Source organism: Mauremys reevesii, linkage group 8, assembly GCF_016161935.1.
Source record: "Mauremys reevesii isolate NIE-2019 linkage group 8, ASM1616193v1, whole genome shotgun sequence".
Taxonomy (NCBI): domain Eukaryota; kingdom Metazoa; phylum Chordata; order Testudines; family Geoemydidae; genus Mauremys; species Mauremys reevesii.
In genome coordinates, this window is record NC_052630.1 from 97,958,945 (window position 1) to 97,986,008 (window position 27,064).

The following is a 27,064-nucleotide window of genomic DNA, read 5'->3' on the forward strand; positions in this document are numbered from 1 at the left end:
CACTTCATAAGAACGGCAATACTGGGTCAGACCAAAGGTCCACCTAGCCCAGTATCCTGTCTATCAACAGTGGCCAATGCCAGGTGCCCCAGAGGCAGTGAACCTAACAGGCAATGATCCGGTGATCTCTCCTGCTGTCCATCTCCATCCTCTGACAAATAGAGGCTAGGGACACCCTTCCTTACCCATCCTGGCTAATAGCCATTTATGGACTTCACCACCATGAATTTATCCAGTTCCCTTTTAAACACTGTTATAGTCCTAGCCTTCACACCCTCCTCAGGTAAGGAGTTCCACAAGTTGCCTGTGCGCTATGTGAAGAAGCACTTCCTTTTATTTGTTTTAAACCTGCTGCCTTCAGGTTCCCTCCTCTCTCCTCACCTTTCCTTGTTTAGTTCATGAACCACTGAGATGATGAGAGGGACAGAGCGGCCTGGCTTGGCTTCTTGTGTCCTTAATTTCAGTAGAGGCTGGCGGCCATCATTATTAGGGGCAGCCTCGCTGCTATCAGCTGAGTTTAAGGAATTTGCGGCCATCTTGACTGAAGCTTCAGTCCCAAAGAAAGTAACAGAGGGCGGCCATCTTGGCTGAGGGCAGCTCCGGCTTCAGTCCTTGCGAAAGTAACGGGATGAGGTGACCATTTTGTCTAAGGGCAACAATTCACGGGAAAGCTGCCAAATATCAGGAGTCGATTAAAAAAAACCCGCCAACTATCGCGAGAGTTGGAGGGCGGCCTCCAGTGGGAGGGAATAGGTGTCGGTGAAGCTGGTCGCGCTGCTCCCGCCTCCAGGGTGGCACCCGCCCGCTGCCTGCGCCGCGGGACTTCGGGGCAGCTGCTGAGCGTGTCCGGGCTGCACCTCCAGCTACAGCCGGACCCGCAGCGCGCCAGGCCCTGAGCATGGGGGTGGGTCCGGGGGGTGGCGCTGCCAGTGCCTGGGGCAGGGTGTGGCATTGGCTGTAAGACACTGACTCTATCCCCCACCCCCTGTTTTACAGAAGATCGGGCTGCAGCTGAAAGCCACGCTGGAAAATATTACAAACCTCAGGCCGGTGGGGGATGATTTTCGCTGGTACCTGAAGGTATGGCGGGCCAGGGGAGGTGCAGCCCTGCGCAGCGTGCCACCCCTTTGCAGTGCTAGGCAATGTACTTTAAAAGCCCCAGTAATTGTTTTTATAATGCAAGGCTGTAGTGCTAACTAGAATACAGTACAAAATATCGTGTAGTAAAAACGATATAAAATTATGAGACTGAAAACCAGTGATTATCGAAATGGAGGTCTGGAAGGGACCTCGAGGGGTCCTCTAGTCTCCCCACCGCTGAAACTTAGAATAACTGTGTATATTTGCATCAGCAGGGGGCGGGACTAGAGGACCCCTCAGCCCTGCATTTCTATGATTTTGAGTTGCATGGTGGTGTATCACAGGGTTTTTGGGTTTTTTTGCATGAGATTTTGCATTCCATCCTATAGTGGTTTGTACTGCAGGCTTCCATTACACAAATTATTGGTATCTAATAGAATCCTGCAATGCAAATCACTGTAGAATGGTTTCTATACTATGATCATCATTGTGGTATTTCATTGCCATCTAAGATGTAGTTTTGCCAGTACCCAATTGGATATATACACAATGTTAGTGGTATCATGGCACATTTCAAGCATGGTTCATTGTGTAATCTAAATAAAAGTAAGATGAATATATGTGATCTGAAAGTTGTGCAGGGTTTTTTTGTTTGTTTAAATTTAAGCATGTTTTGGAAGTTGAGTAACCGTTAGATGTATGTATGTTTGCATTAAAAGATCAGTTACAATGAAGTAAAATCATGGCTATTCCTCAGTCTATATAATATGCACCACTCTCTCTTTTGAGGTTATGATTTTATTTTTTAAGTATTATTGGTGGAAGACTCACTTGGTTGACAAACTGTTGGGATGTATTATTCCCAGCTTTGTTTATTGGTTCCTGCATGTAATCTGTTTTCTTTCAACATAAAATTCTCTGGAAGAAATCCTCAACTTGTGTAAATTGTCATCACTCAAGTGAAGCTAATGGGGCTATGAAAATGGACCCTAGCTGAGGCTCTGGCCCCTCATTCTTTACCGGCAGCTATCCCATGCCCTTTCAATTGTAAAAGAGTTAAACTTAAGTCTAAGAATGGCTTGAGCTATTTTATTGATCAGCTTACTAACAACTTTAAGATTCTTTGGTGTATGTTTTTCTTTTCCAGATGAAATGTGGGAACTGTGGTGAGATTTCTGAAAAATGGCAATACCTGCGGTTAATGGTAAGCTGCCGAACTGCAAGGTGTGCATTTAAAAACAAAGAAACCAAAAAACCCAGTGCATATTATGTAAAATTGACTTTGATGGAAATGGGGGATATGTTGTATGAAGCAGCCTTTGAATAATTACCTACATTGGGGTTGCTGTCAGACTTCATGTTCACAAAGTATTTTGAGATCCTTGAATGAAATGTGCTATAGGAATGGTTGGTGGCGGTGCTCATTATTTTAAGTCTTTCTCGAAAAGCCTCCCCTAATTAAAGCCAGTAAGTTTCCACAGCCAAGAAAATGGATTTGAAGTGGTATTACAATAGGGTTTTGCCAGTAGTGCATTTCCTCTTTGCTAATGATAAAACAAGTTTTATGGAAGTTTAGCTAACTGGGGGGGAGGGCGAGGAAGGGTGAGGGAAGGGGAATGATTATGATAAATTAACTTATACAAGGTACTGGTGTTGTGCATGCCAGAAATGCTATAAATATCACTATCTGACTGCCTCATGATGTTAATTTAAATAGAGAAGTGTTATCCCCACTTTACAGATGGGGAAACTGAGGCAAAGAGGTGAAGTGATTTGCCCAAAGTAACACAGGAAGTCTGTGGTTTAGTTTGGAATTAGAACCTCAGACTCTCATCCTGAACCACAAGACCATTCTTCTTCTATCCTTGCAGGCCCCAGTCCTGCAACTTGTTGCATGTAGGCACAACAGTGTGCAGGATCAGGGCTCTAATCATGCTGGTTGAAGATTAAATAAATATCCTATGGAATGGCTAGAATGTGTCTGTATTGTCAAGACACATTCTATACATAATTTATTTAAAATTTAGTATATAATGTACATTATTCCTTGATAACCATAGTATTGTGAATTCTAAATATTCTTTGTACTGAAAGAAACCTACCTTCCCCTTACAATATATAAAATCATGTTAGCTGGCCATTGTCCTTGTAAAAACTACTTTGTCACTACAGAGGTTTTTAGTTGCTCAATTAAAACATGAAAAAATTGACACACAGTGATGGCTCCATTTGTAATTTTTTTAGGACAGTGCTCCTCTTAAGGGAGGCAGAGGGAGTGCCACTATGGTGCAGAAATGCAAGCTGTGCTCCAGAGAGAATTCCATTGGTAGGCTCTTTCACATGATTTAAGGGATGCTGTCAACTTGATTTTTTTTTTTTTAAACTAATTTACAAAAACCTTCTAAGAGCATCTTTTAAATAGTATGTCCTGAATTTCTGTTGTAAGTTGCTTTTTACCAGTGTGTTTACGGGTTTATTTTCTCCTACTTGCTGGTGCTTGTTTTAAAGCACCAATATGTTTGTCCTCATGTTTGTGCATGAGACAGTAAATGCAACTGATTCATCAACAAAAGAATGAGACTGACTACACATGCAAATGCAAAAAGTATGTAAACAATTGAACAATAAAGACAATTTTTGCCAACTTTAGTTTTAGTAATGGTAGGTGCTAAAACAATAGTATGTTCAAATTTTTCCAACAGAAACATGATTCTGAAGTTAATGGTGTCCCTTTTAAAATGCTTGCTTTTCTTCTATAAAGTTATTTGGAAACAAATTTTTGTACTTTGTAGCATTATGTTTGAGTGTACACTTAAGATGTTAATCTTTTTGGAAAAAAATGGGATGCCAGTTACTTTTCATTCTTCTCTTAAAAATAACAGAAGTAGCCAAGAGTTTCCTGGGCAATTTCTGTACTTGCTAGACATTTTTTCTTTCAGTTATCAAACTCTTTGTCTTTTTGTTATTAATGTAGAGATTCACAAAGCAGAGAAGAATGATGGTCCATCTAGTCAGTATCTGACCAGTTTGGGATGGTTCTTAATGTTCATAAATCAGTTGTATCTTACTATGGGAAGGAAAGTATTTTCTGCCCTGCAGCTGGTGATCATCTACACCCTAACATGACTATTGACAGCCATTGCAACTCTGGCCTACTGTGTAATTCAGCTGTTCTTATTTGTAGGAGTGTTTAACCTCTTTTAGATTGTATTAATTTAATTGCCTCAATATTATCCTATAGCAGAGTTAAACTGATTATCTATTACATTAATACATATTTCCATTTATCTTTTAAAAGCCTTTTAGCCTTACAGTTTCATTGTTTGACCGCTCATAGTTGTATTATGGGGGAAGGGTAAAAAGGAGAACCTGACTCATCCTTTATTATATTTTCTGTGCCCTTTGCCGTCCCAACCAAAATAGTCCCATTCATTGTCTCTTAATCACTTAACTTTTTTCACAAAAATAAGGACTAATCCTGAGACCCTTATACTTGCACAAGTACACTTATTGACTTCAATGGAGGAGTAAGGGTTTCAGGATTGGGCCCCAAAGATCTAAAAGCCTGTCTGGTATTTGGAAAATTAACAGCATCCACACAAGTGTCTGTGTCAAGTGTTCATTTTCCTCTCCAGGTATTAAAAACTAGTTTCATCCAAGGAGCTGCCAGCTGTTTGCATTGGCCTGGTTCTTGGGATGTTCCTACAAAGTTCTACCCATTTCATAGCCATCCCAGATTAGATTTTTCCCCCCCCCTGGGATTGAGCTGTGATGTTGTAAAGCTATATCCATGTAAACACTTCCTGCAGTAACATGAAGGAAAAGAGAAATTGGTATTAAAAATGTGTCTGATATGAAAGGCATTTCCTGTGGAATAAATACAACTGTGATAAGCTAGTTAAAATACCGGAAGGTATTTACAAGGTCTGTGCTGCCCTATACAATGACTATCCCCCAAATCTACATTCATGGAAGTTAGATACAAATAATGGTGTCCTGTTGGCTCAGTCCTGTAAGTAATTTGCACTCAACCCTCCCATAGACGTTGGGAGATCTGTATGAGCAACAATTGTACGGTTGGAGCCTTAAAGCCATGTTACAGGAGTATGCCTTGCTTTTTCTTCCTTAAGAGGAAAACAAAACAGGAGATGAAATTCTTGGTAGCACTGGCCAAAAAAGGGTCTTAGATTTTGATGGACTAACCAGAAATCCTGGCTGTTTTTGAATAAATAGTGTTTGGAGGGAGGGCTCTTGGGTTTGTGTTGAGGGCTGGAAAATTTGAAGTATTTTTTTTTAATTCTACCCCCTTCTCTTCCAGATATCTTAAGAGACACAATCAAGCCTTATAATGTAAGTTTATTTTCTCTATGAATTTGCAGACATAACTGAAATAAGGATCAGTAATGTGGTGTTAGTTTATTACAAGGCTTCCCAATTTTTGCAATCATGTTCTTCCCAGAAGTACAGGGGAAAATACACTCAGATATCGCCTGATAGAAAAACACCGCAAATGGGATGCTGGATGCTCCAAAGTGAAGCTGTGCATTTAGGAAAGTCTATTTTAAATAATGTGGACAGCGGCAGCCAATTAATACCTTGCCTTGTCCCTTCTGCTTCAGACTCAAATTTCAAATCATTTGTTTAAATATTTCACAGTCAGCATCAGGCACTGGATTAGTCACATTCTAAGCAAATATGTAATAGTTTTACCCTGGTCTTGGACAGCCTACCTTTGAAGGGCTCAGAAACTTCACCTGACCAGTCTCTAAGTTTAAGAAATTCTGGTTCGTTATCAACCATGTAAAATAATTCAAATGTTTTGGACCAGAGTTTGCTGCTTCTAAAAACTTTATTGCATTTTATGCCTAAACTAAAAGTTATTTCCTTTCATTAGATAAAAACTAAATGCTATTCTGACTCAATCCTAGGCTGAAGACAGTGAGAAGTTTAAGACAATAGTGGAGTTTGAGTGCCGAGGTCTTGAGCCAGTTGACTTTCAACCACAGGCAAGTTCTTATTAATGATTTATTTGACGCTCTTTGGTGTCTTTCTGCTGAAGTCTACACTGATGTAGCTCTCTCTCTTTTGAGTATTGCACTGCTCATTTTGGACAACCTGTGACTCTCTAATAGTCTCCCCTCTCTGCAGTTGTCTTTCTTACTTCATCCTACTCACCTAATTAAAGTTACTCACCCTTTGGAGCTGTGCCTCCTGAAGTACCTTGTAAGTTCCAGAGCACTGCAGATTTAAATTCATTTGGTGGATCTTTAGAGTAGGGCAACAGAAGGAAGAGAGGAGTCCTAAAGCAGTCACATCTTGGATTGCCTAATTAGGGGTCACTGATGGGAAGTAGTAGTCTGGGTGGGCTACCGTACAAGGTATAGAGAGTTAACAAGCCTGATTTGTGGACACTGATCAGTATCTGACTGCTGTGCTCAACCAAGCTCTGAAGTTCAGCCATCTCTACAAACGTAGACGTGTATCCACAACAAAACTAGACTGAAAGGCAGAGCAAGACTTGCTGAAGGCATAAATAGTCTCTGTTCCAAAATACAGCTGAAGATACTGAGCTAAAGGGTCTCTGAGCTGTAAACTGAGACAGCTAAGAGAGTTTCAGAGGGGATAGCTATGGATTTTGCTTGGAGGTAGTGAGACTTGGTGACTGGTTTGTTTCGTCCAACTGTGAGTTTGTTTGGCTGTTTGTTCTCATGTGTAGCTGGGCCACGGGCCCCTGAGTAAGTAGTTGGAACAGGTCTGTTTCATGTCTTGGTGAGGCAGTGTGGTTCTGACCCTTGGAACATTGATCAGCCCTGTTGCTTGAAGTCTGAATGGGTAATTGCTCCCTGATGGGGAGGGGCCGAGCTGAGCTAAACAGAGAGATTTGGGTAATGAGAGTCACTTGCTAGCAATATTGAGAGCCACAACCTAAGGCAACTGAGTTTCAGAGGGAGCTGGGGGCAGTGGGAGATAGCTTTCCTTCCAGGTTCAGCTCTACGTGCAATTTCAAGACAGCCAGTGATATAACAGTGGTGATGACCTGCAACAGATATGCCAAGTTTTCTTTCCTGCCTGAAGCCAGAAGGGACTTACTGTGCACAAAGTGCAAGTTGATGGCTATATTGGAGGAAAAGATTCTTGAACTGGAAGGGGAAGTGGAGCTGCTACTGAGAATCAAAGAAGCTGATGAATTTCTAGACAAATTTGGGACATATGAGTACCTCGGGTTCAAGGAAGAAAGAAGCTGACCACCAAGGAATTGGAGAAAGAAGTTGGAAAAGAGGCGTGGCAGCTCATAAGAGGCAAGGTGGCCATTCTACAAGGCTGGACACAGATGAGGATTGGCAGGCTGTGGCCACCACAGAGAAGTGGACTGGGAGCAATTCCACACAACTACAAGTTTCCAATCACTAGCAGGTCCTCAATAGGGACACTGTGGAAGGCATCTCTGAAAATCCACCTGGTCTAAAGGAACAGAGAGATGGACAGGGCATGCCTGTGGATGGCAGCTCAAGACACCCCTGCAAGAAAATTAAGCCTGCTCACAAAGAGATCTCTAACCCCTGAAGCAAGACAGATGATCCTTCATGGGGATTCAGTACTCCGAAGACTAGAAAGAACATTCTGCAAGGGACAGACAACAGGACAGCATGCTGTTTTCCTGGAACCAAGACATAAGATGTCATTTTTCTGAAATCAACGAGCAAGGATCCACTGATGGTTCAGTATGAATACTAATGACCCTGTGACATGGGTGTCTCATTGATAATAGATAACTTCAGGGAATTTGGAAGTATGCTGAAGAAAAAGAATGTCCAAGAGAAAATTGTAGCTAGGAGAGTTAAGGACAATAAGGAGTTTAAGTATATCAGGGACAAAAAGAATACTAACAATGGTATTGGTCCCTTACTAGATGGAAATGGTAGAATTATTAGTAATAATGCATAAAAGACACAAGTGTTCAATAAATATTTCTGTTCTGTATGGGGGGCGGGGAAACAGATGATGTAATATATGATAACTCTTTCCATTCCACTAGCGTATTGGGAGGATGTGAAATAACAGCTACTGAAGTTAAACTTTTGAAAACAGCAGGTCCAGATAATGTGATTCCAAGAGTTTTTTAAAAGAGCTGGCTAAGGCTCTTGTGGGATGGTTAATGTTGATTTTTTTCAATAAGTCTTGGAACGCTGGGCAAGATCCAGAAGACTGGAAGAAAGCTTAATGTTGTACCAATATTTAAAAAGGGTAAATAGAACGATCTGAGTAATTGTAGGTCTGTCAGTCTGAAATGGTTCCTGGGTAAGCTAATGAAGCAGCTGATACAGGACTTTATTAATAAAGAATTAAAGGAGGGTAACATAACTAATGGCAATTTGAGTTTATGAAAAATAGATCCTGTCAAACTAACTTGTAATCTCATTATAAAAACAAGTTTGGTTCATAATGGTACCAGTGTTGATGCAATATACTTAGTTAGACTCCTGTAAGGTGTTTGACTTGGTACGCACAACATTTTGAGAACTAGGAGAACAGAAAATTAACATGGCACATATTAAATGGATTAAAAACTAGCTAACTGATAGGTCTCACAAGGTAACCGTAAATGGGGAATCATGATTGAGCAGGTGTTTCTAGTGGAGTACCATAGCGATCGGTTCTTGGCCCTATGCTATTTAACATTTTTCAGTGACCTAGAAGAAGAAAAAATCATCACTGATAAAGTTTGCAAATGACCCAAAAATGGTGGGGGGGGGAAGGGAAGTAAATAATGAAAAAGACAGGTCACTGATACAGAGTGATCTGGATCACTTGGTAAACTGGGCACAAGCAAACAATATGCATTTTCATATGGATAAATGTTATATTCCTAAAAATACAGAATGTAGGCCATATTTGCAGGATGGGGGACTCTATCTTGGGAAGCAGTGATTCTGAAAAAGATTTAGGGATCATGGTGGATAATCAGCTGTGGTCAAAAAGTCTAATGCGTTCTTTGAATGCATAAAGCGAATCTCAAGTAGATGTAGAGAGGTTATTTTACCACTATTTTTGGCACTGATGCAAGCACTGCTGGAATACTGTGTCCAGTTCTGGTGTCCATAGTTCAAGAATTATGTTGATAAATTGGAGAGGGTTCAGAAAAGAGCCACAGGAATGAATAAAAGATTGGGAAACATGCCTTATATTTACAGACTCCAAGAGCTTAATCTATTTATCTTAACCTTCACTTTAAGGAGTGACTTGATCTGTAACTACCTACATGGGGAATAAATATTTGATAACGGGCTCTTCAATCTAGCAGAGGAAGGTATAACCCAATCCAAAGGCTGGAAGTTGAAGCTAGATAAATTCAGAGCGGAAACAAAACTTACATTTTTAAGTGATGGTAATTAACCATTGGAACAATTTACAAAGGGTTGTGGTGGATTTTTCCATCACTGATCACTTTAAAATAACGATTATATTGTTTTCTAAAATATATGCTCTAGGAATTATTTTGGGGAAGTTCAGTAGTCTGTATTATACAGGAGGTCAAAGTAGATGATCCTAATGGTCCCTTCAGGCCTTGGAATCTACAGTTCTCCTCCTGATGTCGGCTGTTGGTTTCTTGTGTCTGGGCATGGTCTACATAAGCTAACTCCCTGCTATATATAACCTATTATTCCAGTAGGATTAGGAGTAAATTGCGTAGACTGACAAATAAAAACCTGTGCTTTATCCTTCCTGCAACTGCAGTGACGTTGTGCTACATCTATTATTGTTCTGGCTGATTTTCTAAGATGTGGGAGGGGAAAATTCAAGTGTCTAAAAACAGTTTTTCTGTTTCTATGCAAAACTAAGCATATGTAAAGTGGACTACTGCAATTGGTGTTGTAACTAGTACATTTTTCTCTAGAAGCCCACCTGTCGAGGAGAAAAATTAAATAGTCAGTTGCTTGTCCCTGTTGGCTTTACAACTGGAACTAGAAATCTATTTCTAGTCAAATTTGATAAGCCCATGAGTGTGTAGGATGCTTGTTTACATGTCTGCCTGGCCCTCACCTGTCAATCTCATTTTAATCAATACCAACAGAGGGGAGGCTATAATAACTCTTAACCTAGTAGTTTCAAAGTTAAGGCTGAAGCAGTGTGTATGAAGGATAGCCCTGACTAGATATTTCATTACGTTATGATACTTCAATAAATAAATCAAGAGACTTACCCTTGTTCCTTACAAATCCAACAGTTATTTTACAGTCAACTCTCTCATACACAGTTGAAGCCAGCCTGGCTTCTCCAGATCAAGTTTCAGTTCTGTCATAAACAGCAATGGAATAGAATAGGTCATAAGAATGTGAAATTATTTTTAATAATTTTAAAACTTAGCTGAGGTTCATGAGAATTGTCATTTCCATTTATATCTGTCTGTCTCCCCATAAAATCACCAGAATTCTCACTGCAGTCTTAAAGGGGAAAATACCCTCTAGGTCCCTCCATGACAAAAAGAAAATCTTTCCCCTTGGAAAATCCTAGAGATATTTTGTATTGTTTTTTACCAAGTGGGGAAAAATCTAATTAAGAAGCTTGTACATTTCTTGCTTGGTAAGAAGTCTCTTAGTTTTAGCTTATAATTATGCTTTTCATTTAAAGTTCCTGAGCTGATGTAGCTATCAAAAATGCCAATATATGCCTCTTTACCTGTATTAGCTCTGTATGGTCTCCTCCTCCCCCGCACCACAGAAGTATTATCCTTCAGCTGAAGAATAGATGCATCTTTACAAAGTTTCTTTTCATCCAACTGTAGCTCCCTTGCTTTGTGGCAGAAATGACTTTACAGTGGTAAGCAGAATAATTGCATGATGATCCACTATGTTGGAAAGTTGGGTAATAAGAATTCCTGTTTTGTTCTAAGCTTCAGCTACTGTTGCTCCTATGCATCCGAAGAAGTGAGTTGTAGCTCACGAAAGCTCATGCTACAATAAATTTGTTAGTCTTTAAGGTGCCACAAGTACTCCTGTTCTTGTTGCTCCTTAGCCAGTCAGCAGAGGGCAGACAAGTCACTTCATTACTCAGCTCCATTTAGCAGTGATTAAATTAGTGTATCAACTGTGATGCCACAAGCTGTAAGAATGCAAGTCCTTACTCCTGAGAGCATTCTGTGCCAAAAAATAAAAAATTCTGCACACCATATTTTAAAATTCTGCAAGTTTGATTTGTCAATAAATAAATGCAGAGGCTCCAGCAGGGCAGGCGGGAGCACAGGCCACTGGCTGCATGAAGGTGGGAGATCACCCTGCAGCTCCCCCACCCCCAGGGCACGGACTCAGTAGTGAGGTTGCACCTGACCCTAACACACACAAGGCATGGGCCTGCCCCAGAAACACCCTGGGGCCCTGCCCCTCTGCACCAGGTGTGGGGCAGGCAGGAGCCAAGTGTGGAGGGATCCTGGTGTGGGGTGAGAGGATTCTGTGTGGGACAATCTGGGTGCAGGCAGCTATGGGGAGGTCTGGGTGTGGGGGGATCTGGATGCACAGAGGCTTGTGGGGCGGGGGGGGGAGGGGGAGAGCTTACAGGTGCAGGGTAATGGGCCTCTGCAGGGGCTTCCAGGTAAAGGTGGTTGGGGCTCAGCAGAGGGTCTGGGTGTGGAGGTCTCAGAGTGCTGGGGGACTGAGGGTTGGTGACGTGGGGGCCTGCATGTAGATAGTTGGAGGTCAGTGGCATGGGGTTCTGGATGTGGGGGCTTGGGGTGGTGGGGCTCTTCAGGATGGGGATTTGAGTGCAGGGAGCTCAGTGGGGGTTGGTCTGGGTACGGGGTGGGAAGCTGGAGGCTGGGTGCAGGGGGGCTCCAGATGCAAGGGGTGGGGTTTGGGTATGGAAGGCTAGGGGGGTTCTGGATGTACTGGGTGAGGCTTAGCAGAGGTGTCTGGATATGGGAGGTCCGGATGCATGGGGGTTGGGTGGATGGGGGAGCAGCTCCCTGTACCTCTCCCCCCCACAGCTGAGGCGCAATGGGGGCAGGAAGCAGGGGAGGATTCTGAGCTTCCTGCAGCTGAGGGAGGTTCCGGGAGGTGGGCCTGACACAGTCCCAGGCATTGCTTGCAAGGGAAGAGGAAGTGCTGTCCTCTCCTGCCTCCAGCACAGTCAGGACTAGCAGCTGATCCCAGCTCAGGGTAGGAGCCATTGGCTGGGGAATCCCTACTCCTGTGGTGATTTCTCTCTCTGCCAGCTGCTCCATGTGCCTTAAATGATGTACCCCCACTGCAAAGAAGTGGTGCATGACTGCTCTTACAGCTTCCCTGTCAGAAAGTCATTTTTTCTGCAGGGAAGTGAAGAAATCTGTGGGGGACATGAATTCTGTGCATGCAGTGGCACAGAATTCCCCCAGGAGTAAATTCTGCTGGAATTACAACAGCCTGTCACATGGTTTAATGTTCCATGGATCTCTGTTAAATGTGTACTGGGTGATGTTGGCTCTGCATCCCTTCCACTTCCATTCTTTGCTCTGTTGCAGTTCTGTATTGTGGCAGGTGGAGATGCATCTTCTCTTGTACTGCCTTCCGCCCCCTAGTGGGTTTGTGATTTTGCTCATTTAAAGCCTACGTACGTTTGAGCTAAATGCACCACTCCCATTGATATTTGTCACGCATTGTAGGATGTGTATGACTAAATTCTTAATTTTTACAGATCTCAAACTTTAAAGTTTATGGTCAGAGAGTACATTCCTTGTACACTCAAACTTCTCACAGAAGCTAGTGGGGATTTATGTCTACAAGGAATCCAGGAGCAGGTCCCATATGCATTTGTTTGCAAAACCAGGAAAGAGTTCTCCTTATACCATAGCCAGTTGTTTGTTTACTCAATTAAAAATAAAAATAATCCAAGTAGCTCACAGGAAGGCTTTTTATATTGTCCATCCTTTAATTTGTGTCATTGTTCTTAAATCTTGAGGAATTTTGTTGACCAACAAAACATTAATCTGTAATTTAAATACCAATTTTTTTTTTTTTTACCCCAACTGTACCTTCTTTGGAAATAGATCCATTGCTTTATGTGCAGCCACCTTGGTTGATCTCTTTATTCCCCAGTAATTCCCTTTAGCGTCATTGTTTGGGGAGGGGGGATGGTGAGACTGGATGAGTGAAGCATTGCCACTGCTCATGCGTGCACCCATGGAGACATAAGTGTAGTTATCTCAGGTCCGTTTCTGCTAGAAAGGATAGATTACGTAGACAAAGAATCGTGCCGATCTCACTCCTAAATTGTTTTTCAGTGACCTAGCTGCTTGGGTGGAGCTGCTTGGGTGGAGTCTAATCTGGTTACAATTAAAATCTAGTTGATTCTCCCCCTTGTGGTCGTTTGACTCCTCCGTACCTAAATGAACTAGACGGGATGATGATAGTTACAAACACTTGGCCCCTTTTGCCAGAGATGTCTGGGTTCTCATGCTGTTTAAACCAAAACTGAAGACTTGTCTTTTTTCCTCTCTTGCTTTTCATTGTTAGCTTGCTATTAAACGGGAGTACGCTGTTTCTAAAATGCCTTGAAATATCTTGGTGACAGTTTTAATCTAATGCATTCACTGCTAACAGATGTACTGGATACACTTAGAAACCTGTGATGCCATAGAGATTTTTTGGGGAAAAAAACAAATTAGAAAAAATAATTTGCAGGAAAAACAGGTGTGTTCTGGAAAACTGTTTCTTTGCTTTACAATATTACTTGTATAGTTTTAGTAATGTTCCTATGGCTTCTGGATACAACTGAACTCTACATCCATTGTATCCTTTGGAATTGAACATATGTAAAAATAAAACTTGGGCATGAACAGTCAACTCTCCTTGATTATTAAACATAGGGTCATACCCTATATTGAAACCATAGGTCACTTAATAATTTGGTCACTCTTTATACCTACTTGTAAGACAGCTAGCTCCACTAAAATAAATACTTGTCCTGGATAACTTTGTTTGAATAATTTTAAACATATTTAAGACATATTACAACTCATACCTAAGCTTATTTTAATTTTGCTTTTGTAGGCTGGGTTTGCTGCTGAAGGTGCAGAGTCTGGCACACCTTTTAGTGAAATAAACTTGCTGGAAAAGGTACAACTTATTTTTCCTCAGTGTCTCTATCCCCAGAAATAGCAATCACCCATTTAAAAGTATGGCTTTATGTGCTTTAGAGTGGCATGCATGCACAAATCTTAAGTGGAGGAGGAAACCACCTTCAAACATGAGTGCTCAGCATTAGTGTGCACCTCAGGGTGCTTATTTGGAAGCGCCTAAGCATGGACATCTTCAGTATTTTGAATAGTCATGGTATAATTGCAGCTTGCTCTTGAAAAAATGTTGGCAGGACACCCAAATCATGGTCTCTTGATCAAGTGGGAGATTTTTATGGGGGCACTGGTTTTCTTTTGCTCTGAAATTATTGGGGCAACTCCTGAGAACTCTTCCAGGTGTTGAGTAGTGATGTGCAGTCTCCTTTGAAGCACAGCATAAGACTCTGGGCCTGCGTACATGGAGACTTAAGGCACAGCAGGCTGGGTGTGAACCACAGCATAATAGCCAGGCATGCACATCCTGCTACTGCACACTAGAAATTCCATAGTGCATTTTGACCTATTGTTTCAAACACAATGTCTCCATGTAGACAAGCCCATAGGTGCTCCTAATCTTTATTGGCCATGAGCATATATCTCAGGCTCAGTTCTCTCTTTGGTATTCCACATGACAGGAAGATTGGCTTGTCTGACTCATGAGAATAGGTACTATAAATAATCCTTTCACTCACCATGGTTGCTGGCATGTCTGTTACTGGCTACAGTCTTCAGATACAGAAAATCTGATTCCTTAAGCTAAAACTACTAAGAAGCTTGAAGCTAATTTAATTTGTTTGGTGTTCACTTCTGTTGGACATAGAACTGGACAGGTTAAGGGCCTAAATACTTCCTGCAGACACTGTAGAACCCAAATTTGGAATGCTGATAAGGTTAATTGATACTCCAGTTTATGATTTTAAAACTACCCCAACCTGTTTTGTATTAATGCTGTAAAATTTGAATTCCTACAGGATTGGAATGACTATGATGAAAAAATAAAGGAGTCTGTTGGAATCTATGAAGTTACCCACAAGTTTCTAAAATGCTAAAACTGCTTTTAATAAAATCTTAACACCTTGGCCAAGTAATGGTCTGTAGTCATTATAGAAGTTCCTCTGGAGTGACTTTCTGTATGGCTGTACTTCAACAATCAAATATAATATCAGCTGAGTTGTACCTGTTGTCCCAAGACTGGCTAATAAAGTCATTTTCCACCAGTCTGACTGGTTGTGTTTAAGTAGTTCACGCAGATGAAACTCAGTACAGCCAAACCTAATATTGGAAGGCCTTGCTGTATTTCTTGGCTAACACACTGGCCCTTTGGAGACAGATTTAACAACATATACTAAATAGTCATTGCCCTCAGGGTTAAAGACAACATGGAAGGATTTATCATTGGCAAAATACCCTATTATATAAATAACTTTGTCTTGATCATCATTGTTGGCACATTAGGAAATTGCAGGTGTTAAGGATTGAAGCCAGAAGTACATTCTTTTAATAGTTTCCTGCTAGTTCAAGTAAACCTGCTGTTACCATTTCCTGCTAACCGACTTGTATTTCAAATGTTAAGTGACAACTTAGGTAATGTTTTATCTTAAAGGTTGTATTAGTTATACATAAATGTAAACAATCCTCTGAAAACCAAATGATCTTTACATAGTCCATTTTTTTACCCCACTTAGTGTGCAAATATTTTCCCTCTTGAATAGAGCTGACATCTTCATTTAAAGGAAACAGCCAAGTATGTCAGCGGTTTTGAATTTAATACCTTCCTCCACCCCTAAAAGCCCCTAGTCTTTCCCCAAACCCAAATGTACTCTTCAGTGCCAGGAAATCATTCACCACAGTCTCAACAGCAAAGTAAGTGCAGCACATGATGTAGTGTCCTGCCTTCTAGCAGCAGCCTGCGGCGGGATAAAAAGCCCTGCTACATATTGATAGATAGGAGTCTGGAGAGGCCTGCGTTTTAGGGTTGCTTCACCTTGGTAACTGTGGTTCATTTTATACATAAGATATGGCATCTTGTGTTCACTAGTTGCACTCATACTGTATCACTTTTTGATAAAAGCAAGGAACTGGGGGAAATCTATATTACACAAAGAAAAACTGAAGGCAATGAAACTTCTGGTCCTATGAATCTTATCAGTGATATCCTAGCACCATCCACTTAGAATATTCTGTCTGCCACCAAGTTATGTTTTGGTACTATTCACACAGCTGTGAAATGGACACTTTTAGTGCTATTTTGAAAAGCTGGCAGCACAGAAAGGAATGACTGCTATTCAACAGGGAAGAGAATTGTCTTTTGTGATTTCAAAATAGACAGGGGATAGGATTGAGGCAGAGATACTTTCCCTCTCAGAGTAGCCACAAACTTTTTTTTTTAAGGGGGGGGGGTGTTTTTAATAGAGATGCTGAAGCTAATGCAAAAGATAGAGCCCCAAAGCAAGGACCAGTGACAGTACTGTTAAGAATAGCAGCAGTTGAAGGGAGGAGGCACTCCTGTAGAGCAAAAGGTTCTTAAGTCTTTTGTATGAATTCTGCTGCATTAGGTGTCACATCAGATTTTTTACATCAAATTAATGTGACTCTACAGTTACAAGATCTGAATAAATCTAGCAGATGCTGCTGCTGCCCTTCAGAAAATTCTACTGTCCCTGTTGGAAAGCTCCTTGAACCTCTCCCTCCTCAAGCCCAATACCTTCATTTCAGAGACATCTTAAATCTGCAAATACTAAGACAGCCCTGCCACTTGCCTTGGCAAATAGACTGAAAGGTTCCAACAGATACTCATGGTGCCATGCAAGAAGTCTGGAGAGTAGGAAAGAGTCATTACGGAGAATGGCTGATGGTGATTCCTTCTCCGCAGTAGGAGAGAGATATTTGGGAAAGAAAAGCAGCCACAGAGAAGTTAATGAGAAATGATTTTTCAGTATTAAAAGATACAGGCTTATGCAAGGGAACACAAAACATTATAGGGCAGATGTACAAACAGAAATAATTGACACTTAATTTATAAAGTTTATCTAAAAAGTATATGCATTTGACTGTATTCCTCTATCAGCTTTTGTATGCTTATTTTAAAAAAGTGTAAACTCTTCACACCAGGAACTCTCAAATCCCTAATCCTGATATAATACTAAAACATTTCTTCAACCATGTCATAGGTAGCTTTATTTAAACATTATTTTCCAACCAATTTCTTAACAGTTTGAAGATTTAATACCTGATTACAGTTGTCAGTATTGTTAGTCTCACATTTTCAAGTTTTCATTTAAACCAATCATTACATGGAAATGCTTCCAACAGAAGAGGCAGTTAGTTTGACACTGATTCAAATTTAACAAGAAAAATAAAGATTACAGATCTAGTAAGTGAACATATCACATGTGCAGGATTTACAACTGGTCATTCTTGTATTTAAATACAACTTTTGTAGTTGTTACATTGTTCACATGTAGTTTTTTGTTCCCGCTGTAAACATGAACGTTCGTAGATTTTAAGCTCAAATTTAATCAGTACAATACTAAAGTTCCTTTCTAGAAATGAATATTTAAATGCCTCTGTTATATTTTAAGAACATTTTATATTCTATTACGTAACAGTTCAGACTATCAGAATTAAGCATTTCCTGAATATCACATGCAGAAGCTTGCACTTAATTTCTTTATATGGCTAAGATTTTCAAAAGGTGCCTAGCTCCCATGGAAATTCAGTGTAAGTTGGTCACTCAACTCTTGCAGACTCCTTTTAAAATCCCAGTCAAAATGCTTAGTAAATTAGCAATAGCAACATTCTTCCACATTCAGCCACACATGATCAGAAGTGATCTTGATCCAAACATTTTATATTGTGCATTAAAAAAAAAGTATCCCAGCCCTGTTGTGCCTAACTACTGATATGCTTACCTTCTAAAACATGAAAAATATCTTCCAGTGACTTCTGCACACACTGGAGGAATTCGTGTACATTCCTGGCTGGGTAAGAGGAGGCACTGCAGCCAATCCAATCATCATGCATTCCATAGCCTACACCAAAGCCATCCGGCACCACTGGAGCAAATCCTCCCAGATTCACAGCTGGGCTGCTCAGCGTGCTTGTGGACAGAATGTTGTGATTCAGCTGAGCATAGGCTTGGTCCTGGTAGAGGTCAGGTAACGGGATACCTTTTGATGCTGCCAGATAACGCAAACTGAACAAATGCCGGTCAAATCCTTGACCTGTTAAAATAAGAACATAAGAATGACCATGATGGATCAGACCAGTGGTTCACTTAGGCCAATATCCTGTTTGCTGACAGTGGCCAATGCCAGAGGCTTCAGAGGGAATGAACAAAACAAAGCAATTATCAAGCTATCCGTCCCTTATCATCCAATCCCTGCTTCTGGCAGTCAGAGGGTTAGGGACACCCAGAGCATGGGGTTGTGTCCCTAACCATCTTGGCTAAATAGCCAGTGATGGACCCATCATCCATGAACTTACCTAATTCTTTTTTGAACCCAGTTATACTTTTAGCCTTCACAACATCCCAGGCAATGAATTTCACAGGTTGACTGTGCGTTGTGTGAAGCAGTACTTCCTTATCTTTGTTTTTAAACCTGCTGCCTCTTAATTTCATTGGGTGACCCCTGGTTTGTGTGTTATGTGGAGGGGTAAATAATGTTTCCTTTTTCACTTTCTCCATACCATCCAGGATTTTAATAGACCTCTATCATATCCCCCCCTTTGTCATCTCTTTTCTAAGACGAAGGGTCCCATTCTTTTTAATCTCTGCTCATATGGAAGCTGTTCCATATTCCCTAATCATTTTTGTTGCCTTTCTTGGTACCCCTTCCAATTCTAATACATCTTTTTTGAGATGGGGTGACCAGAACTACACTCAGTAATCAAGGGATGGGCATACCATGGAGTTATACAGTGGTATTAAAATACAAAACACTACAGAAGATCACTGCTTTTCTCTGGAAAATAGTTATTTAACACACTAAATATCACACCCCTTCAAAGACACAAAACTTACAAGAATTTTTTCTGTAGCAGCTTTCTTACAAGTTATGGTAATATGCTTTACAGAAAGAAACTGCAATGCATTTTTAGCACATCCATTCTCTGGGACAGGAACTCTGTTTTACTCATTTATGTAGCAACTACTATAATGGGGCCATGATCTCTGGGACATCTAGGCACTACTGCAATATTAATAAAAACGGTTTTTAACAATAGTTAAGTTAAATGGAGAAGATCAAAATAGGAGGTTTGAAAAAGGAATAAATGTTTTCATATTACTTTAAAAAAAAGAGTCTGAGGTAGGGTGTTCCAAATGGCAGGAACTACAGAGGAAAAGGCTATTGAACCAACAGTAAAAAGAGTATAATAAAATTGGACGAGGCCCTGTAAGCTACATTTTACTAAAAATCTAGAAGAAGTTAGCAAGCTCTAATTGTGACTTATTTTAAAATGCAATAGGGCCAGGTCAGATAGAGCCACTTGGGAAAATTTATCACTGGTGCAGCAGAAGGAACCAAGGCCAGTTTGCACAGTGGCCTCAGTACCACCTGCAGGCAGATGCATGAAGCAACCCAAAATCCTGCTTTGTGTTGCCCTCTCCAGGCATCAGCCAGTTACTAGCCCACATGTGGGCTAGTATAACAGTAATTTATCTACAGGACAGGAAAAATCTTGATGTGCGTGGGTCTGAAGCAAATAAGGGGAAACTCAAAGACACTCCCTTCTTAAGAAGAATGTCACAAGAACAATATTTTTTTTTAAACCTGGAAAGCGCTGCTATTATTTGGCATTCTACAAAGTTTGAATGAACATAGGCCCTCCAGCAAGATTAAGTTACACTTAGTGAGACTTCTGTAAAAGTTTAGCATTAATGAGCAACTAAGTTGATGAGACTCATTTTGTGAAGCAATGTGAATGTTCTATCACCATGACCTGACACTCACACTTACCCATAGCAGCTTCTTTTGTCAACTGGCTGTGGTACTTAGAGCACTCAGCAATCATCTGCTGAAGCTCCTCTGTGCTGTGTTTGGAAGGTTGCCTGACAAAAGCTTCCGTGCACTTCTTTGTATAGATGGAGGCAGGACGGATGGTCTCTGTGCGACCGTGTTTGAAAGCTGCAGTACTGCAAGACTCATATGTGGCAACAGTCTGGCCATACTGCCGAAGGAAAGCCATCTGGAAAGAAAGCTGAGCCACAGCATCAGGACTTATCTTCTTCTGCTTTAAAAACTCCTTGCCTCCTTTCTTAAACTGAATACAGTCAAGAGTCAAGGTTTCCATAGTGGCATCAAATTTCTGTTTGGCTTTGGTAATTCCCGCTTTTAAGGCATCATTCAACTTAAAGCTGAGTTTCTGCACAGCGCTGGAAGAGTCAACTGCAGCAGGCTGAGATTGTGGGGTGACAGCTGGCTTCTGGGTGCTGTCTTTAAACACTTCATTCTGAAATCTTAATACAGCCACACCATCTCCCCAGGAATGTTCAAAATGAATGGCCGCATTGCCATCTTTGGTTAGGATAAGGTTAAAGGATTTATCATACCAGCGGTTAATACCATCTCCATGCAACATGGTGTGAGACAAGTGCTCAAGGTCTTTAATGGGGAAGTCATCTAAACATAGACAGAAGACAGCAGAATCCACTTTTTGGAGGACTTCCTCATTGCCATTATCGAGTAGCTTCTGTCTCAGTAGTGCCCATGTATCTCGGTTTTCACTGGGCAAAAATGCAAGAGGGAAGGCTGGGGCTGGACTGTTGTCACTAAGTATGTATTTCAGGTGTGCTTGTATTTCAGAAGGCTTCACTATATTCCCATCTCTATCAATGACATCAAATACATAAAAATTCCCATTTCTGAGCACCAGCAAGTGCTTTGCTTTTTCATCTGTAAAAAGCTCGTCTCGACTGAGCTTAGGCAATCGTGTGGAATTGAAAAGCCGGAAGTACTGAGACATATCTAAGGGGTATGCATTGACCAAGTAGGCACCAAACCATGATACAGATGAAGGCACAAATCGAATGAGTCTCCTAAAGGTTTGAGTGTCACTTTTGTCTGGATTGAGGTGAAAAACCTCTGGCTCTAGATAGCCAGCCCTGAAGGTCTTCAAAAAACGTATAGCAGAAACAGTCATGTTAGTTGCTCGTGTGAGCTGATCATTATATTCAGCTTTTGGGTCAGGGTTGAAAGACATAAATGGGTTAAAATTCAAAACAACAGATTCACGTGAACTTAGATACATATCAAACCAGGGACCTAAAAATGGAGAATTGAGAAATAGATTAATACAGGTAAAATTGGCTAATTGTGAAAGCACTGTTCAGAACCATCTATATTACATGTCAAAGTCATTTGGAAGAGAGCTCCACTATCTCTATTTAATTACAGTCCATGGACTGGGGTACATTGGGGCAACATATTCCCACCAAATCAGAAATGGACCTCCCACTGACGTCAGTGGGAGCTTTGCACAAAGATCTAGAGTGCAGCATGGCCTTTAGGTTGCATTACTCAGTGGGAAAACATGCTCACCTTTGGGACCACCATTACTTCTGTCCCATTTCCCTTCCTGTCTCATCCTTCTTTCTCTATTTCTCACTTTCTTCTGCCTGTGTCTTGTGTTCTTCCCTTCTGAATTCCTTCCCTGCAGCAACCCCTAATTCCCACTGCAGACTAAGTAAAACCACACTCGTTTTCAAGCTGTGACCTAAGTCAGAATTTGAAGTCCAGATCTCCGGAGGTGAAAGACTAGCTAACATACAAGTAGGGTTTTATAACCCACTCCTCACCATGGTATACAAGCTCTGAACTCATTGTTCCTCCTCATAGGAATAATTATGTTTTGTTACACTTATGGAAACAACAACAAAAATGGAACAGGACTTGAAAGTCAGGGGAAAAGAGGGCCGGTTGCAGCTGCAGCATGTAATCCATTTACATAATGATGCTCAAGAAAACTAGTTAATAATAATCTGCCACATTTCCCCTCAACATTAAACTTAGGTGGGCTACTGACAGGGAAATACTGGGGGAACAGGATGGCAATAACAAGTGAAAGTCATTACTATCAAAAGGCTGAGCAAGCTGGCCTATGTGAGAAGTTGGTGGTTCTCAGTGCAATTGAAATACATGTCTGGTAAACTGCCACCATCAAGCAAGGATTGAAGCACAATGGCAGGACAGTATGGGGAGAAGATTACACTGCTGCTGCTTGTGCTGTACTGGATATATTATCTCAGTGTCCATTGCTGTCCACCCAGCATCTGCCTTCCACAAACATTATAATCATTTACATTTGAAAGCCATTGGAAGTAACATGAATAAATAAATACAATAAATAAATTCACTAACCTAAAAGCTACATGCTTTCTCTTGCTTTTCTTTCCCTCTTTTCTTTCTCTCTCTGTCTGAATTTCATCTCCTTCTTTGTCTTATGTTCTCTCTCGCCTTTTCTTTATTCTGGTCTTCCTCTTTCTGAGTCTTTCCTTTTCTTGTTCTTTAAAAGAATAATGCTCTGCATTTTTTTAAGGCTGGAGGTGTGTCTCCTTCCATCCCCCACTGTTCAGTCATTTTTCCCAACTTTTCTGAGAATTCAGTTTTCCAATCAAGCACTTTCAAACAGATTCATGACTGTAACTAGACCTGGGTTAGTTTTCTTATAGAAGGTACTAGCTTTAGATGCATGGAGGAGTCTAAACACTGGAATATATTTGTATTTATATTTTTAATTACTTTTTAAAAAAAATAAACAGTAAATATTTTTCACTACTGTTTTTCCAATATCCCTCAACCTCCTATTAGCAGCAGGACCTTTCTTCTCCAACAGGGGAGAAAACATCAAGGGCACAAGATCTTCCTACACAGATACCAACATGTCCTGCATTTGAGCAAGATGCTCCACACTTAAGGATCTTTTGATATAAGGATCCCACATTAACTTTAACTAATTCCCCTTACACACAGGCACTACAGCATACACAGCATTCTATCAGAGTGGACCACAGTACAAAATGATACTGTACATCACTGAGCAAATGTTCTTTTCACCAATGTGTTCTGATTATATAGACAGACAAATCTTTTGCTCACTTTAATAAAAATCGATATATTAAGAGTGTTGTGGCTGGCCTTCCATCTTTGATTTTGATAGCACCATTTGTTCTTCCTATACTACACTTTTTTTTTTTTTAAACCACACACTATTATATTTTGCTAATGTACTGGTTAAAGTTACTTTCTTCCAAATGAAAACATCTTTGAGGAAATCTTGCTGTGGTTGATATTTCTGTTAGGTGACAATGAGAGATCCTAAAGCAGGGGTAGGCAACCTATGGCACATGTGCCGAAGGCAGCACACAAGCTGATTTTCAGTGGCACTCACAATGCCCGGGTGCTGGCCATCGGTTTGGGGGGCTCTGCATTTTAATTTAATTTTAAATGAAGTTTCTTAAACATTTTAAAAACCTTATTTACTTTACATACAACAATAGTTTAGTTATATATTATAGACTTATAGAAAGAGATCTTCTAAAAACATTAAAATAAATTACCGGCACACAAAACCTTAAATTAGAGTGAAATAAATGAAGACTTGGCACACCACTTCTGAAAAGTTGCTGACCCCTGTCCTAAAGTATTTGGTATATTAAAGATAACACTTTGTGAAGTACCCTCTTTTTTCCACCAGAGACAGTCTTCTAATTAGCTCAGACATTGTCAAATGGAGTTTTCACATCTTGTTCTGAGTGTAAACAATAATAAGGAGCTTAAACTTTAATCTGTTATTCATAGCATTATGAGCTGACTGTCATCAAGCAAGTCTCTCCTAAAAATGAGTCTCTTCTTTATCCCACTATAAATCTTCCTACCTGAGATGTAACTAGTATGTTTGTTCTGCTTGTCTTGAGCAACCAGCTGCTCATGCAATTCTCTTCCAATTCCATGCTCAAAGCTGCGACCAAGTTCTTCAGTTTTCCTAAAACAATCAATCAGACAGTCAAAATGCTGTTTCCAGGCATTTTTTTAAAAAGATGCATCTTCTAATATGTAGGAGTTGGAGTGAAAGATTTGATGTACACTGAAGCACTGTTTGGTTTTCTGTGTATCCATACCTGAATTGATCATCATCTAAGAGAGGCTTTTGGGCATTCAGATACCTCCTAACAGTATCTTCTAGTTTGGGAATTGGCAACCTGAGGGGAGAGAAAAAAAAGCAAACTAAAATGTTGTTGTTAAAGCTCTGACAGTAAAGATTCTTAAAATACCATATTTTTTGTAAGTTAATTCCTATGCTCTTTTTATAAGTAAGCATGACAGAAAAACTGGAACTTGTTTTACAAGTAGCCAACTCACAGATCCTCCTCCATAATTTTATATACTGCTAGGCATAGAATGTTTTCTGTATTTTGATTCCTTGTGGAAATTCTAACAAATTTATTTCCAACGCTCATCTTAGCCTAAACATGAAAGCTGGTTTTTACCTAGTTACAGGGCAAGTTATTTTACCTCTTAATGAAATTAATACTTTTTAACATGTGTGTGTGACAGGACTATATCACCTTGATACATAGTTTGATTTTTGTTGCATTTAAAAAACATAGAAGTATGGCAGTAAAAACTTCTTTCTCCCCTGTTGCTCTGTGAAAGAGCCATGCAAACAAATGAGGAAACTAACTACAGTATAATAAAACAATGAAATTAACTATACAGGAAGTGCTGTCCAATGTACAAAGTAAACAAATGGGGGTGGCGGAAGAAGAGATTTGTTTTCTCTAATCCCTTTCCTTTGTAATAATTGTATGTGTTATTTAAACAATGGTAGATAAGAGATTTGAGACAGAAGGTTATAATTAGATTATAATTTTTAAACTGGCAGTATACACTTGAATACTACTAGCAAAGATCCAAGTCACTTCCCTCTGTTAGCAATAACCTTTCACCTACATAATCTACTGTAGCCCATTCCCAAAGACAATGTACCCTTCTTGGTCTCCTGCACTTTCAGCATATACCAAACCTCATTTATTAGGGGTGTGGCGAGCAATCTGAAACCAATACATATGGACTTGTCTGTTGACTCCACCACCTGCTGTGTACTGGTAGTTTCCCAAAGTAGACCTGATCTAGTAGCGTGGTATTAAGGCTTCACCGTGAGACATAAAACCTGTTGTTCACCATAAGAGAGTTGGCCCCAACAATTAAGCTGTGTATTTAGTCACCCATAGCACAGGGCTGCCTACTCTGCATTGGAGCAGGTTTTTTTTTTTGTTTTGTTTTGTTTTTAAACACAGAGTGCATTTCCTCTCTAATGCAGAAGAATGTTGCTGCCTTTAAAGCCAGCAGTCACCATTTCTGAAATGTAGAGACATGGGACTCCCTTACCAGGGGAAAAGGACTAACCTAAACGAAGGAGAAAATGGGCATTAGATGCCAGCAATCATGGGAGAAAGGGGCTCCCTTAGCTGGGCAGGGGAAAGGAGATGGGGGTTTTATTAGCAGTGGGAAACGCAGATGGAGGGGTCGCAGAGAGGGAGGGGTTTCTGGGGGCTCAGAAGGATGCCTAGGACTCTCCTACCCGTACGGGGGACTCAAAAAGGGGTAGGGTAGGGAGTCCCTGAGTGGAGTAGCTCTATGGGTGATGGCTCTGAGGAAGGACCCAGGATGATTGTGGGTCTCAAAGGAAGATGGGGAGGTGTCTGTGGCGCAGTGAGGGGTTAAGAAGGGGGCAAAGCCTCTAGTGTGGGGATCCCTAGGGTGGGGATGAGGCACTCAGAAGGGGGCAAGGTCTCTGGTGCGAGGATCCCCGGGGGCTGAAAGGGGGTCCAGAGGCTCTGGCACGTAGCTCAGAGGGGAACTGGGGGTTCTGGTGCGGCGGTCCCCAGCTGGGGGGGGGGGCAGAGAGGGGCTGGGAGCTCTGGCGCGGGGATCTCGGACGTGGTGGGGGCCCCCGGGGAGACCTCTGCTGCAGGGGTCCCAGCTCAGGAGGGGCCCAGAGAGGGGCTGGGAGCTCTGAGGAGGGGATCTCGGAGGTGCGGGGGAGCTCTGCTGCGGGGGACCCCAGCTCAGGGGGGCCCAGAGAGAGTCTGGGAGCTCTGAGGCGGGGAGAGCTCTGCTGCGGGGGTCCCCAGGTCAGGGGGACCCAGAGGGGGGCTGGGAGCTCGGACGTGGTGGGGGCCCCAGCTCGGGGGGGTGCCGGGCGCTCTGGCTCAGGGGCCGGGCGGGCAGCGGCCGCCTTACCTGGGCAGGCTTTTCTGAAAGTGCATGGTGGGCACGATGCTGCGGTGCAGGTACTGGGAGGAGTCGGCGCTGCTGTAGCCCCTCCGCAGCCCGGGGGCCGCCGGAGCGCCCAGGGCCTGAGTCCGCCTCAGGCAGGAGGCAGGGGAGAGCAGCAGCCGCCGGGTCGCCATGATGTCCCAGCCGAGCCTCAATCACTGCGACTCCGCCCGCTCGCTCCCTTTTCCCCGGTGCTCAGTAGCCGCCTTCCGGGCCGCAGCGCCTGCCCGCCCCCGCTGTTCCCGGCGGGCAAAGGCCGCCCTGGGGCGGGAATTCATCCTCCTCTGTGCGCGCCCCCGCGCGCTGAACCCCTCTGAGGAGATCTCCGCTGTGCAGGGAGCTTTACCCCGCTCCGGGGGGGTCCCGCCTCTTTCCTGTGCAGGGAGCGGGAGTCCTACCCCCGGCTGCGGCCGGACTTTCATCCGCCCTGCGGGGCCTGAGCCCGGTGTCATCTCCCTCCTGCTGTAGGGGGCTGCTGCCTCCCCTGGCCTCTAGCGCTGTGCGTGCAAGGCGCTGCCCCTTGCGGAGCTATGTGGCTTGTAGGCGCCCCTGCGAAGATGGGTTAGTCAGTGAAGTGTGGGTAGGGTGACCAGATGTCCTGATTTTATAGGGACAGTCC

General features: G+C 41.9%; 2 protein-coding genes across 5 annotated transcripts; one reads left to right on the forward strand and one right to left on the reverse strand.

The window, feature by feature from the left end:
- Nucleotides 1–550: 550 nt before the first annotated feature.
- On the forward strand, nt 551–15,381 carry CZIB (CXXC motif containing zinc binding protein). 2 transcript variants are annotated; one of them, XM_039483102.1, is made up of 8 exons: nt 551–633; nt 997–1,080; nt 2,228–2,284; nt 3,325–3,406; nt 5,399–5,430; nt 6,009–6,086; nt 14,100–14,165; nt 15,136–15,381. In XM_039483102.1, the coding sequence occupies exons 3-8, from the start codon at nt 2,228–2,230 to the stop codon at nt 15,211–15,213; spliced, it is 393 nt and encodes a 130-aa protein (XP_039339036.1). In that variant the 5' UTR covers nt 551–633; nt 997–1,080; the 3' UTR covers nt 15,214–15,381. The 2 variants fall into 2 exon arrangements, with proteins under 2 accessions (XP_039339036.1, XP_039339034.1); XM_039483100.1 differs by lacking the exon at nt 551–633 and adding an exon at nt 707–904.
- Nucleotides 15,382–17,324: 1,943 nt separating this feature from the next.
- Nucleotides 17,325–26,692, reverse strand: CPT2 (carnitine palmitoyltransferase 2). Of its 3 annotated transcripts, none has more exons than XM_039486265.1 (5): nt 26,410–26,692; nt 24,285–24,365; nt 24,042–24,148; nt 20,125–21,429; nt 17,325–18,387 (listed from the first exon to the last, which is right to left on the reverse strand). In XM_039486265.1, exons 1-5 carry the CDS (start codon nt 26,577–26,579, stop codon nt 18,056–18,058), a joined length of 1,995 nt encoding a protein of 664 aa, XP_039342199.1. In that variant the 5' UTR covers nt 26,580–26,692; the 3' UTR covers nt 17,325–18,055. The 3 variants fall into 3 exon arrangements, with proteins under 3 accessions (XP_039342199.1, XP_039342200.1, XP_039342201.1); XM_039486266.1 differs by lacking the exon at nt 26,410–26,692 and adding an exon at nt 22,525–22,669 and having other exon boundaries at nt 24,285–24,315; XM_039486267.1 differs by lacking the exons at nt 24,285–24,365; nt 26,410–26,692 and adding an exon at nt 23,844–23,914.
- Between the last annotated feature and the right edge of the window lie 372 nt (nt 26,693–27,064).